Source organism: Prunus persica, chromosome G6 (genome assembly GCF_000346465.2).
Source record: "Prunus persica cultivar Lovell chromosome G6, Prunus_persica_NCBIv2, whole genome shotgun sequence".
NCBI classification, from domain to species: domain Eukaryota; kingdom Viridiplantae; phylum Streptophyta; class Magnoliopsida; order Rosales; family Rosaceae; genus Prunus; species Prunus persica.
Window position 1 is genome coordinate 2199866 of NC_034014.1, and position 14670 is coordinate 2214535.

Genomic DNA, 14670 nt, shown 5'->3' on the forward strand with positions numbered 1-14670 from the left:
AAATTTGATTTTATTTAGAATTTTTTTTAAAAATAATTCTTAGATTTCATCTCTTGTCTATTTTATGCGATGTGATTTATTGAGAAAAGTCCAATGTAGATATAAATTCTTGTATCGAATTTTAACTATAGTATCTCTCTTTCTATTTGTTTTAAATTTTAAAATATTTAAAGTTTCATGCGGTATATATTTCTTTTTATTTCAAAACTGAATTCTTTTGAAAAGTATGCTGTTCTTAATAAATAGTTTGTATAAGACCAAATTATTATAAATTGGATATTATACATGAAAAATGCTCCTACAGTAAAGCCAATTCATTAGAAGAAAAGTTCTTTTAAATTCTTCATATAAATATTTGCAAGTACATTTTAATTAGTTATCAAACAGCCCACCAGATGTGACTGGTTGCCCAACTCTATATGGTTCAAAGCTTGCGGCTGGCGTTACAAGACTCTCCTATTTCCTACATTCTCGTTTAAAGCTCAAGCTCACACCTTTTGTATTCTCATTCCAAACCCTCTCTCTCTCTCTCTCTCTCTCTCTCTCTCTCTCTGAGCTTGTGTGTGGAAAAAATGAGTGATTTAAGGTCTAAATTCTTGGAGGTCTACTCTGTTTTGAAATCTGAACTTCTCAATGACCCTGCTTTCGAATTCACGGACGTTTCTCGTCAATGGGTTGATCGGGTATTTCCATCTATCTCTGTATTATGCTTATAATTCATGTCTCAATGTGTGCATAGCTTTGAAAGATGGAGTTTTTATTATTATTTATTTTCAATGCTCTGTTACATTCAGTTAAGTTTTGTAGATTTCCCTTTTTGTTGGTTTTTTTTAATAATGTAATAGGGTGTTACCTGGGTTTTGGAAGGAATCTTTCACTTTGGTGAAAGAAAATTAATTGAATCGAGCAAAATTTATTTTTTGGCTGAAAACTTTGATGGGATACTTTTGTTAGACAAAGATTGTTGAGATTCAGTTCAAATTTTATAAGAATGTTGGTATTGGGAGTGGCTTGAAAGCTTTTCTTTTTGGTCAGAGTAAGACAACATTGCTTGCTGCCATTGTTTGTTTGGCTTTTTTGTTCCACATGAACCACCCGATCCCATAATACTCAAGACACTCAATTACCATGATTTAGTTCAGATTCAGAGCAAGAAACCTTGCAGTCTTATATCTTATTGTGAATACCAATCTCGAAAATAAAAAGGGAAAATTAAAAAGAAGAGAAAAGTTATACCAGTTACTTCTGATTACTGATTGACAAATATACAATTAAGATGTAATACATAATTATCAAAGGATTATATTAATGCAAATGTTAAAATGAATCGATGTGCTGAGTCGATATTTAGTCCAAACATTGAAGAGGGTACAATGGGAGATGCTCCAGGTTGTCTTTAAGGTGTAACATGACATGCTGTACCTTGTAGATTCGTCACGTTGACTTACATGTGAGATGAGATATAGCAACCATAGTCGTGTCTGAACCATAGGCAAGATCTCCTTTTGTGCATGATTTGTCCATCCTGAAGGGGCAATCGTATTAGCATTCGTAGATCCTCACATGCATATCTCTGTTTGTGTGTGTCTGTGTGTGTGTTTGAAGTCCAAGGGGTGTATTTTTCTTTACACTACGCTGTGGCACAAGTTTATTCTCAAATTTTCTGTTGCTCTTAATCACTTTAGTTCCTATTTCACACTGATATTTGTATTGCTTGGGTTAAGTAAAGCTCGAGTCAAGTGTATGTCCTATTTGAATGTTTGTGTCCCTTTTGTTGCAGATGCTGGACTACAATGTGCCAGGAGGTAGAGACATGTTACATTTTCTGATTTTTCTTCGAGCTCTTTGTGATAGAACTTCTGCTCATAAACTTGTACCATGGCAGGAAAGCTGAATCGAGGTTTATCCGTAATTGACAGCCTAAAGTTACTTAAGGATGGAAGGGAGCTAATGGATGATGAAATTTTTCTGTCATCAGCACTTGGTTGGTGTATTGAATGGGTATGTCTACATAGCGACTCCTGCCATTTTTCTTTCCCCCTTCTCTTCTCATTTAGTATCAATCACAATGGTTATCATACCTCAGCAATTCTGCTCTTTTGCAGCTTCAAGCATATTTTCTCGTTCTTGATGATATCATGGATAGCTCTCATACACGTAGGGGTCAGCCCTGCTGGTTCAGACTATCAAAGGTGTGAGCCTCTACCAAGAGTGATTCTTTTCCTTGTACAGTTCTCTTTTTAATTGCTTTGAAAATTCTAACTTCCATTGTTGTTAATATTAGATTGGAATGATTGCTGTGAATGATGGCATACTACTGCGCAACCATATCCCGAGAGTTCTCAAAAATCACTTTAAGGGAAAGCCCTACTATGTGGATCTGCTAGATTTATTTAATGAGGTAGGGATGTCTTTACATAGACATTAGACCAGGACCACTAAGTTGTTTTTTTCTTTTTAACCATCCATCAATCATCGACATTGATATGCAGGTGGAATTTCAAACAGCCCATGGACAATTGATAGACTTAATTACCACTCATGAAGGAGAGAAAGATCTGTCTAAGTACTCATTGGCACTGTAAGTGAAAATTGAGATGGTTTGTATCTTATATAAATTATTTTCAATTAAATCTATTTACTTTTTCTAAATCTAAAATGGTTGTGTAATCATGCAGTCACCGCCGCATCGTTCAGTACAAAACTGCTTATTACTCATTTTACCTTCCAGTGAGTACAAATTCCTTTCTATGCATTCATTTTCATCTTTATGGTCAAAGTGCCTCTAAAAAGGTTGATGGTCAATTTGTCTTTAGAGATGTTTACAACCGATGGTTGCCTGTGTAGATGAAAAATTGCTGTCTTTATTGTCGTGTAATGTAAGGCTGTTCATGTCTAGGATTTTTTCTCTATGTGAATGGAACTGCGACTTGTGAAGAATTTTCTGGTTGCTGATGGTCATATATTGAAGTAGTTCATAACCTCTATAGAGCAGAGTTCTTGATTTTCTTTTTGTTCTCTCTAAAAGAAGTTGGTTTCAGTTCCTCCAAGTTACAAATGACTCATTTTGTAGAGTCTTGCTAGATTCTTGTCATTTTATCTTCCTAAACACCTGAAACCATATAAAATAATGAAACTAACATTTTCTATATAATTGCTATTTCTAGTTATATTTAAAAGCATGCTTATTCATGCCTGGATTTAGTGAATGTTCTTTTAGATATCTTGCTTATGGCCAATGTATGCACTCAGGTAGCATGCGCGTTGCTAATGGCAGGCGAAGATCTTGAAAGCCATGTTGATGTGAAGAATATTCTTATTGAAATGGGAACCTATTTTCAAGTACAGGTAATAGTTAATATAACATAATAGCTGATAAACTGTAGGAAGACTAGGAAAAAAAGAGAGGGATGCCAAAACTACAGCTCCAAGATCAATCTATGACCACTGTTTTTTTTTTCTTCCTTCATTATGTCTTCCCGGCAATCAAGCAGCATATATTTCTCTATTGCCCTTTTTTGCTTTGTTTAACTAAATGATACGCTGATGTATTTCGTAGGATGATTATTTGGACTGCTTTGGTGATCCCGAAGTGATTGGCAAGGTGTGTTGTTGAGCTATATTCATTTGGCTTTTGTTCATGCAATTCCCTACCATCAGAGAGTTATGAGAGATCTAACTGTTTGTCCTTTGAAATATTAGGTTGGGACAGATATTCAAGACTTCAAGTGCTCTTGGTTGGTTGTGAAAGCTTTAGAACTTTCCAACGAGGGACAAAAGAAACTATTACATGTAAGCAAGAAAATTTAATTTCTATAAATCGTATACTATGTCCTGGTGTTATAATTTTTGACTATATTTATCTGATTTGTGTTATGTTACCAGGAGAACTACGGGAAAGATGATCAAACATGTATTGAAAAAGTAAAAGAGCTATATAAAGTCCTTGATATTCAGGTTATTCTCCCTGTCTACTCTTTCAGCTTTACATTTTCTGGGAGCAATAGGTTTATCAAGAGTTTGCTTCTTTTGCATATTTCTTGAGTTGGAACCAATCATTTAATGTTAACATTGCATTTAACTTGGGGTTTGTAGGGTGTATTTTTGGAGTATGAGAGCAGCAGTTATCAGAAACTTACAAAATCCATTGAATCTCATTCAAGTAAAGCGGTACAGGCAGTGTTGAAATCATTCCTGGCAAAGATATACAAGAGGCAAAAGTAACAAACGAAGGAAGCAGAATAAAGGATGACGAAGAAAGAAGAATAAAAGAAAAGGGCAAAATGTGTTTGTAACCCATCTAGATCCTTTAGTTTTCCTGCTTTGGCTCTCTCAAGAAAAACTCACCTGCTGAATTGATTAGGCAAAATTTGCAAATTTTGGTGACTATTTTATCATTGTATTTTAAAATGTGTTGTAAAACTGATTTCATCTTTTTGGTCTTAAAAGTATTATAGGCCTATAGATCACTGCTCACCCAGAAATTACTCCTCAATCAAAATTGCTTTAGCATTATTGAAAGAAAAAAAAAAACTTGAAGCTGCTGTGCTCTATTGGACATTTCCTGTTACTCCAACCAAGATCATTGTGATATTAGCATTGATATGTCAAATGCATCAATTAGGCACATGCCATGTTATCAACACTACTGTATCCACAGGTAAAGTTACTTCCTGTGACCCCAGCTTCAACCACTATTAACCAGCTAATTTACACCCCTGCCTCCCCGAAGAAAAATTAACTTACTTTCCTGTCTTAGTGCAGCTCCCTGCACTGGCAAGCAAAGCTTCTGTGATGGGCGGAGCCTATTGAGCTGTGTCTTATAGGGCTTACCTGTAACAGGGTTACTACCTCTCTCTCTCTCTCTCTCTCTCTCTCTCTCTCTCTCTCTCTCTGAGTTCTTCATCTCTTTCAGAAATTATGTGAGGGAAGGTGCAATAGGATTGTTCCGTACAAGTTTTTTCCTGCACTTTCATGCATGCGTTTATGCACATAACAAAGAATCCAAATTAAGATGCACAGAGCTAAACATACATGAAGTACGAAACCTATATTCCTCGTTTCAGTCATATATTCATCCTCAACATCTCAAACAAATGAAACACCATTGACTAGTCTGCATAACATGGAACAATTGACTAATCCACCCAAATATGTGTGTATTTTCTTTTAGTCTCCATTTTTTTTCCAAATAAAAAATTCAGAATCACTAACCATTTGGGTTAATTTTAGAATGGAAGGAGATTGTCTATTTTTATGAATTGAGTTCTACTGTGTATTATCCAACGGTGCTTTTCGCTTAGAAAGCTGTTTATTCTTGGACATGTATGAGTTGGTTTTCATGGTATTATCTATTTGGAACAAAAATAAAAAGAGATACCAAAAATGGAAATTAGTGGCTACAAACTTCTGATCAAGGAGTTACCACAAATTTGCAACTGCAAAGTAGAGGTGGTTGGAAATTGAAACAAAAAATTCAGCTATTTGAAGACTGCTGCCAAATTTGTTGATATTTGTCATTAAGATTTTTTCCTCTTTGTTAAGGGGGTGGGGAAAGATAAATGTGAAACACCTTCTTTCACCATCTCACCCTTCTCCTTGCTACAAGCCAGAAAACATCTTGCCTGGCGATTGGGGAAGATTTTCTGCCATTTCCAAGTCCCACATCTGAACAAAGAGGTGACATTGCATGTCTTTTGTGTGAATTTAAGTTTCAGATTGATTAATTGATAGTCCCATCTTATCTTCTGGTTTCATGAGAAGCTAAGAATTTCAATATTCTATCTATTCTGCCTCTCTTATCTTTCCTCTTTCTGTAATTAATATTTGTGATTGAAAACCACATTGATTGATAAAACAGTAACATTTGCAATTGCATCATCCGAAATGATACAGAAAATGTTCAATGTGTGAGGCATTTTGGCATGTTTTATATGTGACATATATATGTAGATGTTAATTATATTGTCAATTGTTTCATTTTTCTTTTTTCTTGAAGTTGACAGACAAAAATGGCTGAAAAGGTAGAACAAAATCCCCGAACCCCAAGGATCAAGTGCAAGGGTCAAAACCTAACCATACCAGAATTTAGCATAGAGGATTTCAAGAAGCATTCTCATATGCTTGCTTCCCCAACATCACAAGATGCTTCAAAATCAAGGTGGAAGAATTGCCTCTGCTCCCCAACCACTCATGCTGGTTCCTTCCGCTGCAGGCACCACAGAACTTCGAGCTTCGGCTCCGGCCTCAATCGGGGAGCCTCCGTTGGCTCGAACCTCTCGGAGCTGGGGGCTCGCAAGTCTAGCCCCCTTAGTGATTCAGTCCCTGCCCAATAACTTGTTCATACAAAAATATTGAGTGAAATAGTTGGCATGCATGCATGTTGCTTCAGCATAAGAATAATACTATCAACATATCATCAGAAAACAAAACAAAAAAAGAAGCTGATATTGTGACAAATGTTGTATTAATTTGTTAGTAATTTGGTCTCTCCTTGGAGAGAACAATAATATTATCTACAACATATCCAACATTTGGTTGGTATCTAAAATTTTGATAGATACTTTTGAGGGTGTAGTATTATTGGTTTAGTACTTGATATTCTATATGTTCTCAATGCTCTCTTTAGGAAGCTTCTTCTAAATTGTTTTTATTTTATTTTATGATTCTTCTAAATTGTTTTATATTCATGCAAAAGCACATTAATTTTCCATGGGTGTGATTTTTAATTTGTGTTAATTTTATGCTTATATCAAAAACTACATAAATTTAAGCTTCCAAGTAATTATATTTCCACCAAAAACAAAAGTTATTCTGTTTTTTGAGCCAAAAAAAGAGAGAATTCTATTTGCATGCAATTTTTTATCATCACATTCACACAAGTTTCATATTACCAATTTTGTATCTGACTTTCTAAAAAGAAGGAGATGGAAATGAATTTCCTTTCTCATCATCGAGTCCCCGTCTTGTTTTCCCTTTAACTCCACAGGTCTTCGTCTTGTCTATTCTAACCGATCACTAAAATGTTGTGATTGTCACAACAACTTTAACTTATTCATAAATGTCTACGAAACAAAATAAACATGAAACCATCTAAATTGAAAGAAATTGAATCTTCAAAGAGAAGTCTTCCAATAGATTGAAGTGTACTTGTTCTTTTCATTTTAATTTTGTAAAATTGTTGATCACTATTTACGACAAAATTGAAATTCCTTTAGATGGGTGTAATAATTGAAATGTTGTGTGGTAAGCAAAGAAAATTAAAAACAAAACAAATGAATTGTTTGGTGCATTTAGAAGCCCATGGAAGTTCATTGAAGTGGGCTCAGGCCATACTTGAGATCAAACATATAAAAAAGATTGCACGGTTGTGACGAAACGACACCGTTACCAACACGAGCGTTGCTCACCGCCTTCCATTGGCATTCACAGCGAAATCAACCCAACCCCTCCACACCTCCTCCATCCCCACAACAACATCAAAATCTCCTTCAATTTTGGACTTACAGAAGATTAGGGTTCGGCTTTGTGCACAACCACCATAAACTCAGAAAGGGTTCGCTGGTTCAGGCTTTTCTGTAGCTGCTGAGGTTCAAAGGAGGAGTCTTTCTCGGGTAAGGAGATCGGGTTCTGACGAATACCACCTGAAAGATATGAATTTTGCATATTGAAATTCTTAGTCTTACCTAAAGTTCAAACCCAAAACAGCCTATTAGTTATTGAGTTGTACTGATGTGATAGACCCCTCAAAACCAGTATCTCCCTGTTTATTGAGTTTTCACTGGATAAATTTTGCTCATATCTCATAGTTTTCTTCAATTGCGTTTAATTGAATCTTAATTAATAAGCATGTATTTTTATTGAGGTATATATATCTGTGTATTGTTTTATTGTTTTAACGTGCAAAGGGTTGTGTTCTCAGGTGATTTTATCGTCAAGATGCCAATGTTGACTGCTGCAAGTACAATTGTTAGCTCGCCTCTATTGCCAGCAGGTATTTTATGAGTACCCATTGCTAAGTTTCTGTGATTTTTTAAGATAATAAATTCTGTTATTTGTTTGCCAACAGTTCCAAAATCAGGATATGCTTTTTCACCTAATTTAGATTGTAGCAAATATGGTGTTATTTTTTGTATCAACTATAGTTACTTGCTCATTACCGGGGAAATTTACACAACTAGAGTGTCTCTTGAAAGAATTTCTTCTATAACTGTGTTTGTTGGAATTTCCAGTTTGATGACATTTATTACGGTTATGATGTTTCTTTGTACGGTGAAAACAGTAGGTCAATGCCCCGGACGAGTGAAGCTTTCTAGCTGTGGGCCAAAAAGGGTTTGTGGTGATGGAAGAATGGTACATTTTAAGATCAAACCAGTGGGGCTTGGTGCACAGTTATCACTTCTTGAGAGAAGAAAACCAGTCATTGGTTCCCGTCGGTCTGCTTCTGTAATATGTGCTTCTGCTTCGGTTAGTTTCTTATTTCATATCTTGTATCATTTTACCTGCTTTCCTTGTCTTTACATGGTGATATAATTTTGATCTGTTGCATGCTGGATCAGTATATCCTATAGATTACTCTCCTATAGCAATTTGAGATCATGGTTCGTCTTAAGCAAATTTTTATCATTTGTTGGTAAATTCATTGATGAACCGTGAGAATGGTGATCCTGTAGCATAAGCTGATGCATTTCCCATTTCATTCCTTTTTATGAAAGTTGGTGAAAGAAGATATGGGCTTGGCTTTTGAAAGTTCTTTTCACTTAAGTTTGGTTATTGGCTCTAGATGCCTGGAATCAGTTAATTGATACCTGGTTCAGTTTTTTCTTGTGTGTGTGTGTGTATGTCTGCCTGTGTTTTCAAATCCCACAGATGCTCATTTGGCGAAGAAATTATGTAATTCTAGTGTTATTGTTTGTAAATTTTTAAGCATTTTGATGTTCACGACCCTCAAAATAAACACCATGAAATTGCTTTCCTGATTGCTTGACAAGTATGTTCAAGTCTACATTTTGTTCTAGCATTTTTTATTTGTTATTGTTTATGTTTTCTTCTAGATTGATCCCTAAGTTCCTCTATCAAGGAACAGAAGTGTAAGAAATCTGTTGATCTTGCTCTTCTATCGTGCAGAATGCCAGATGCGGTGCAGAGCAAACCCAGACTGTCACCCGTGAGGCTCCAACAATTACACATCTTCCTGGTAAGAGTGATTAGTTAGTATTATTTGCTAATATAGTGTTGTGAAAAAACACATTTTGAAAGTTTGGAGATGAGTGTCTGCTCGACACAATATAATTTGTGTTCCTCTAATTTGTATAGCCCTTTTTTCTCAAGGTCTTGAAATCCGATAGTTATTTGGAATCTACTTGGTTCTATTAAAAAAAAAATTTGGAATTTACTTGGAGATGAGCATGTTGGTTGGCATCTTCTGTTTTACTTCTTGAAACTCTGAAGTAATTTAAGAAATCCTCTAACAGTTGAATGAAATTACAGGCAAGGAAAAGTCCCCACTGCTTGATGATGGTGGAAGTGGATTCCCTCCTGGTGATGATGGTGATGGTGGTGGCGGTGGAGGTGGTGGTGGGGGCAACTGGTCTGGAGGATTTGCCTTTTTTGGCTTTCTTCTTTTCCTGAGCTTTTTAAAGGATAAAGAAAGTGAGGGTGGTTATCGGGAAAATAGGAGAAGGTAATGGAAGGGTTTTGAGAGGACATGTTGTGGAGATTTTGTATTGTATTTTTTCTGTGGTAATGAATAATGAATAATGAATAATAATAATTAAGTTTTATACTTGGACAAATATGTGTTTGATGTACGATTGCCTACTATTTGGGCATCAACACATAGCTGGTATTCTTGGGCTGTGTAATTTCAATCAATAGCTCTATATTTTTCTCATATTTATAATCTTATTGCTCTATATTTTTATAATCTTATATTTATAAACATGAGAATTTCGTGCGTACGCGTATAATACATTATTAAACGTGAAAGTGCTAAAATCTTTATGCGGGTAATAACTTTGAAAAAGTAAAAAATCAAAAAGGGATGATAGATACTCGAGCAATGGCATAATAGTGATGGATAGGACTCTTGGGGTATGGAGACATTGAAAAAAGACACCCAAACGATTTCACAAAAGACTTAATAAATAGAAATGAATTACTTTGTGTTCTTTTTCTTCAATCTTTTTATATTAAATAATAATTAAAATGTAATGACTAAACAAAGTGATTAAAAAGGCTAAGATATCACTTGATTACGTATAGTAAATTAAAGAAGAAGTAGGTCAAAGAACAAAAGTAAAGAAACAAATTTTATAATTTTAAAATATTAAAAATAAAAAATGGTATAGCCGTGCGGCTATACGAGGTATATATATATATATAAAGACCCGCTCAAGGCCTAAGCCCACGTGTCCGAGAGGCCTGTGGCCTAAGCCCACGTGTCAAAGAGCCCAACGGCTATACTTTTTTTAAAAACAAATTAAAAATAGTATAGCCGGGCGGCTATACTATATATCTATATATATAAAGCAAAAGGCAGAAAATGGTGAAACATTCAAAATACCAGAAAATGTCCTTGGTTAATGCAAACATTAAGAATTCAAATTATTAATTAAATGAAGATAATAGGGAAAATTCACACTTTTTCATATTTAAAAAAATTAAAAGAAAAAGAAAAAGCAGATAATGGATCTTATTTTTATGGAACACAACTACCCATTATATTTTTTAATTCTAAAATAAATTTACTTATTTTTTTAAAAAAACCTCTCTCAAACGCAGAAGCGCGTGCAGAGAGGCTAGTATGTATATAAAAAAAAGACCCGCCCAAGGCTAAGCCCACGTACCAAAGAGCCCATGGCCTAACCCCACGTGTCAAGGAGTATAGCCGTGCGGCTATACTATTTTTAATGCAAAAAAGGGTCTAGCCGCACGGCTATACTATTTTTTTTTAGAACAATTAGGAATAACTGAGTACAGCCGTACGGCTATACCTTTTTTTTTTGGGTATATATTATTTTTATTCAGTAATACGTGTATACTACGTTAATTTTGTGTGTTTTACTTAAATTTTTGCAAAAAATATGTGTATTAAACATGAGAATTTCGTGCGTACGCGTATCATACATTATTAAAAGTGAAAGTGCTAAAATCTTTATGCGGGTAATAACTTTGAAAAAGTAGAAAATCAAAAATGGATGATAGATACTCGAGCAATGGCATAATAGTGATGGATTGGGCTCTTGGGGTATGGAGAAATTGAAAAAAGACACCCAAACGATTTCACAAGAGACTTAATAAATAGAAATGAATTACTTTGTGTTCTGTTTCTTCAATCTTTTTATATTAAATAATAATTAAAATGTAATGACTAAGCAAAGTGATTAAAAAAGGCTAAGATATCACTTGATTACGTATAGTAAATTAAAGAAGTAGGCCAAAGAACAAAGTAAAGAAACAAATTTTATAATTTTAAAATATTAAAAATAAATAAATAAAACAAATTTTATAATTTTAAAATATTAAAAATAAAAAAGCGTATAGCCGTGCGGCTATACTATGTATATCTTTAGAAAAAAAAGGAGACTCCCAGCCCCGTGGTGCCACGTGTCAAAAGAGTAAAGACTATTTTTTTTTTTAAAAAAAAAAAGGAAACACGAGTACAGCCGCACGGCTATACTATTTTATGTATATATATATAAAAAACCCGCCCAGGGCCTAAGCCCACGTGTCAGAGAGGCCCATGGCCTAAGCCCACGTGTCAAAGAGGCCCAACGGCTATACTTTTACAAAAAAAAATTCAAAAAATAGTATCGCCGCGCGGCAATACTATTATATATATATAAAGACCCGCCCAAGGACTCAGCCCACGTGTCAGAGAGGCCCATGGCCTAAGCCCACATTTCAAAGAGGCCCAACGGCTATACTTTTTTAACAAAAAATTGAAAAAATAGTATAGCCGCGCGGCTATACGATTTTATGTGTGTATATATATATATATATAGATATAAAGATCCGCCCAAGGCCTAAGCCCACGTGTCCAAGAGGCCTGTCGCCTAAGCCCGCGTGTCAAAGAGGCCCAACGGCTATACTTTTTTTAAAAACAAATTTAAAAATCGTATAGCCAGGCGGCTATACTATATATATGTATATAAAAAAAAGAACCGCCCAAGGGTAAGCCCACGTACCAAAGAGGCCCATGGCCTAACCCCACGTGTCAAGGAGTATCACCGTGCGGCTATACTATTTTTTATGGAAAAAAGGGTATAGCCGCACGGCTATACTCTTTTTTTTGAAGAACAATTAGGAAAAACTGAGAATTTCGTGTATAGTACTCTTTTTTTGGTTGTATATATTATTTTTATTCAGTAATACGTGTATAGTACGTTAATTTTGTGTGTCTTACTTAAATGTTTGTAAAAAAATACGTGTATTAAACATGAGAATTTCGTGCGTACACATATCATACATTATTAAACGTGAAAGTGCTAAAATTTTTATAAGGGTAATAACTTTGAAAAAGTAAAAAATCAAAAAGGGATGATAGATACTCGAGCAATGGCATAATAGTGATGGATTGGGCTCTTAGGGTATGGAGAAATTGAAAAAAGACACCCAAACGATTTCACAAAAGACTTAATAATATAAATGAATTACTTTGTGTTCTTTTTCTTCAATCTTTTTATATTAAATAATAATTAAAATGTAATGACTAAGCAAAGTGATTAAAAAAGGCTAAGATATCACTTGATTACGTATAGTAAATTAAAGAACTAGGCCAAAGAATAAAAGTAAAGAAACAAATTTTATAATTTTAAAATATTAAAAATAAAAAATAGTATAGCCGTCCAGCTATACTATGTATATCTTTAGAAAAAAGGAGGCTCCCAGCCCCGAGGTGCCACGTGTCAAAAGAGTAAAGACTATTTTTAAAAAAATAAGGAAACACGAGTACAGCCGCACGGCTATACGTTTTTAAAATTTCAAAAATAGTATAGCCGAGCGGCTATATTATATTTATACATATAAACCCGCCCAGGGCCTAAGCCCACATGTCAGAGAGGCCCATGGCCTAAGCCCACAAGTGAAAGAGGCCCAACGGCTATACTTTTTAAAAAAAATTTCAAAAAATAGTATAGCCGCATGGCTATACTATATATATATATATATATATATACTGGACTACAGGGGTCCAAGAGATTTATGGTTACTCACCGTTGGATGTAAATTCAACGGTTCACTCACTCTTGCACTCCTTTTAAAATTTTTTTTTGAACCATTGGATTAATATCCAACGATGGGCGACCACAATCTTTTGGACTCCTGTGGTCCAAGACATTGGGTTATATATAAGATAAATGCTAGCAACCTTCTCTCTAACCTTCTGCTTTGGACCTTCTCCCTTTTTTGCTTGACATGTGTCATTCTTCTTACACTTAAAACAATGTCATTGATATATTGTACAAGTTAACTTTTGCTTTCCAACTTTACTCTTATTAAATGCATTCAATTTATTCAAAAAAAATTTACAACTTTTTTACCTTTTTTTTTTTTTTAACATCAATTATTTTTTTCAAGAAAATGTCTAATTTTTTCAAAAAAGAGGAAATGTCCGTTTTTTTTTAAAACACAAAGGACTTTTTTTTTCCCCTATCTAAACCCTTTGTGTTTTAAATTATTAAATAAAAAAAAACCAGACATTTCCTCTCAAAAGCATATATTTTATTTAAAAAAATAATTGACGTTAGAAAAAATAAATAAGATGGTAAGAAAGTTGTGAAATTTTTTTGGATAAATTAAATACATTTAATAAGGATAAACTTGGAAAGCAAAAGTTAGCTTGTATTAATGACATTGTTTTAAGTGTAAGGAGAATGACACATGTTAAGCAAAAAATGGAGAAGGTCTAAAGGAGAAGGTTAGAGAGAAGGTTGCTAGCATTCCCCATGGAAGTATATGGCAATTTTTCTCCAAATCAAAGGCGTGAATAGAGTAATAAACCCAAGTGCCCTGAAAATACTCGCCGAAACATAAATAAAGGACTTTCTTTGACTTATACGACGGACCAGGGCGATCCTTCAGCTTCTCCATACCTAGCCTCAACTTTCCGGCTTCTTCATGCTTCGCCACCGTCGCAACGCACGGCCTCCAATTTTACTCAACCCTAAAATTGTGTGCTTCTGTTCGTTGGATGAAACTTTTCGGGTAAATTACTCAAATGGTCCTCAAACTTATACATGATTTACATTTTGGTCTTTCAACTAAATTATTCATTCAAATGGTCCATCAACTCTATATTATTCGCTTCAGTGGTCCTACCGTCTAATTTTCTGTTAGTTTTAACATAATTTTAGGGTAAATAATGACCAATTTGCTCTCATATTTAACGAAAATATTGACAGAATGTAATGGTAAAACCAATGGAGAGATTAATATAGAGTTGATAGACCATTTGAACGAATAATTTAATTGATGAACTAAAATGTAAATCGAGTATAAGTTTGAGGACTATTTGAGTAATTTATCCAAACTAATGACGATACAATAACCAATGGTCAAAAGCAAACCCAAAAAAAAAAGAAAAAAGTATTAGACATAAAAATATTTATTAATGAGGATTTGATACCTAGAGTATTTTTATTTTTGTTTTGATATATAGGAATCAAATTT

General features: G+C 34.4%; 3 protein-coding genes across 4 annotated transcripts; all 3 read left to right on the forward strand.

The window, feature by feature from the left end:
* Window positions 423-4485, forward strand: LOC18774754 (farnesyl pyrophosphate synthase 1). Its single transcript, XM_007205426.2, has 12 exons — window positions 423-683; window positions 1781-1805; window positions 1886-2001; window positions 2106-2192; window positions 2285-2401; window positions 2493-2581; window positions 2679-2730; window positions 3253-3348; window positions 3560-3604; window positions 3703-3792; window positions 3886-3957; window positions 4096-4485. The coding sequence occupies exons 1-12, from the start codon at window positions 573-575 to the stop codon at window positions 4222-4224; spliced, it is 1029 nt and encodes a 342-aa protein (XP_007205488.1). The 5' UTR covers window positions 423-572; the 3' UTR covers window positions 4225-4485.
* Window positions 4625-6439, forward strand: LOC18772954. Its single transcript, XM_020567239.1, has 2 exons — window positions 4625-4660; window positions 6006-6439. The coding sequence occupies exons 1-2, from the start codon at window positions 4634-4636 to the stop codon at window positions 6333-6335; spliced, it is 357 nt and encodes a 118-aa protein (XP_020422828.1). The 5' UTR covers window positions 4625-4633; the 3' UTR covers window positions 6336-6439.
* LOC18774989 lies at window positions 7361-9892 on the forward strand. Of its 2 annotated transcripts, none has more exons than XM_020565562.1 (5): window positions 7361-7613; window positions 7922-7993; window positions 8285-8466; window positions 9127-9196; window positions 9490-9892. In XM_020565562.1, the coding sequence occupies exons 2-5, from the start codon at window positions 7939-7941 to the stop codon at window positions 9684-9686; spliced, it is 504 nt and encodes a 167-aa protein (XP_020421151.1). In that variant the 5' UTR covers window positions 7361-7613; window positions 7922-7938; the 3' UTR covers window positions 9687-9892. The 2 variants fall into 2 exon arrangements, with proteins under 2 accessions (XP_020421151.1, XP_007206027.1); XM_007205965.2 differs by having other exon boundaries at window positions 7364-7613; window positions 8282-8466; window positions 9490-9890.

What these genes read in the sequence shown, in the direction of transcription:
- LOC18774754 (XM_007205426.2), top strand. Translation starts at nt 573, where the DNA reads ATGAGTGATTTAAGGTCTAAATTCTTGGAGGTCTACTCTGTTTTGAAA. An exon ending in GAACCTATTTTCAAGTACAG is followed by an intron (nt 3,349 to 3,559) that starts GTAATAGTTAAT and finishes TGTATTTCGTAG; the next exon opens with GATGATTATTTGGACTGCTT. An exon ending in GACAAAAGAAACTATTACAT is followed by an intron (nt 3,793 to 3,885) that starts GTAAGCAAGAAA and finishes TTATGTTACCAG; the next exon opens with GAGAACTACGGGAAAGATGA.
- LOC18774989 (XM_007205965.2), top strand. Translation starts at nt 7,939, where the DNA reads ATGCCAATGTTGACTGCTGCAAGTACAATTGTTAGCTCGCCTCTATTG. An exon ending in CTCGCCTCTATTGCCAGCAG is followed by an intron (nt 7,994 to 8,281) that starts GTATTTTATGAG and finishes CGGTGAAAACAG; the next exon opens with TAGGTCAATGCCCCGGACGA. An exon ending in AACAATTACACATCTTCCTG is followed by an intron (nt 9,197 to 9,489) that starts GTAAGAGTGATT and finishes ATGAAATTACAG; the next exon opens with GCAAGGAAAAGTCCCCACTG.
- LOC18772954 (XM_020567239.1), top strand. Translation starts at nt 4,634, where the DNA reads ATGTTATCAACACTACTGTATCCACAG. An exon ending in CAACACTACTGTATCCACAG is followed by an intron (nt 4,661 to 6,005) that starts GTAAAGTTACTT and finishes TGAAGTTGACAG; the next exon opens with ACAAAAATGGCTGAAAAGGT.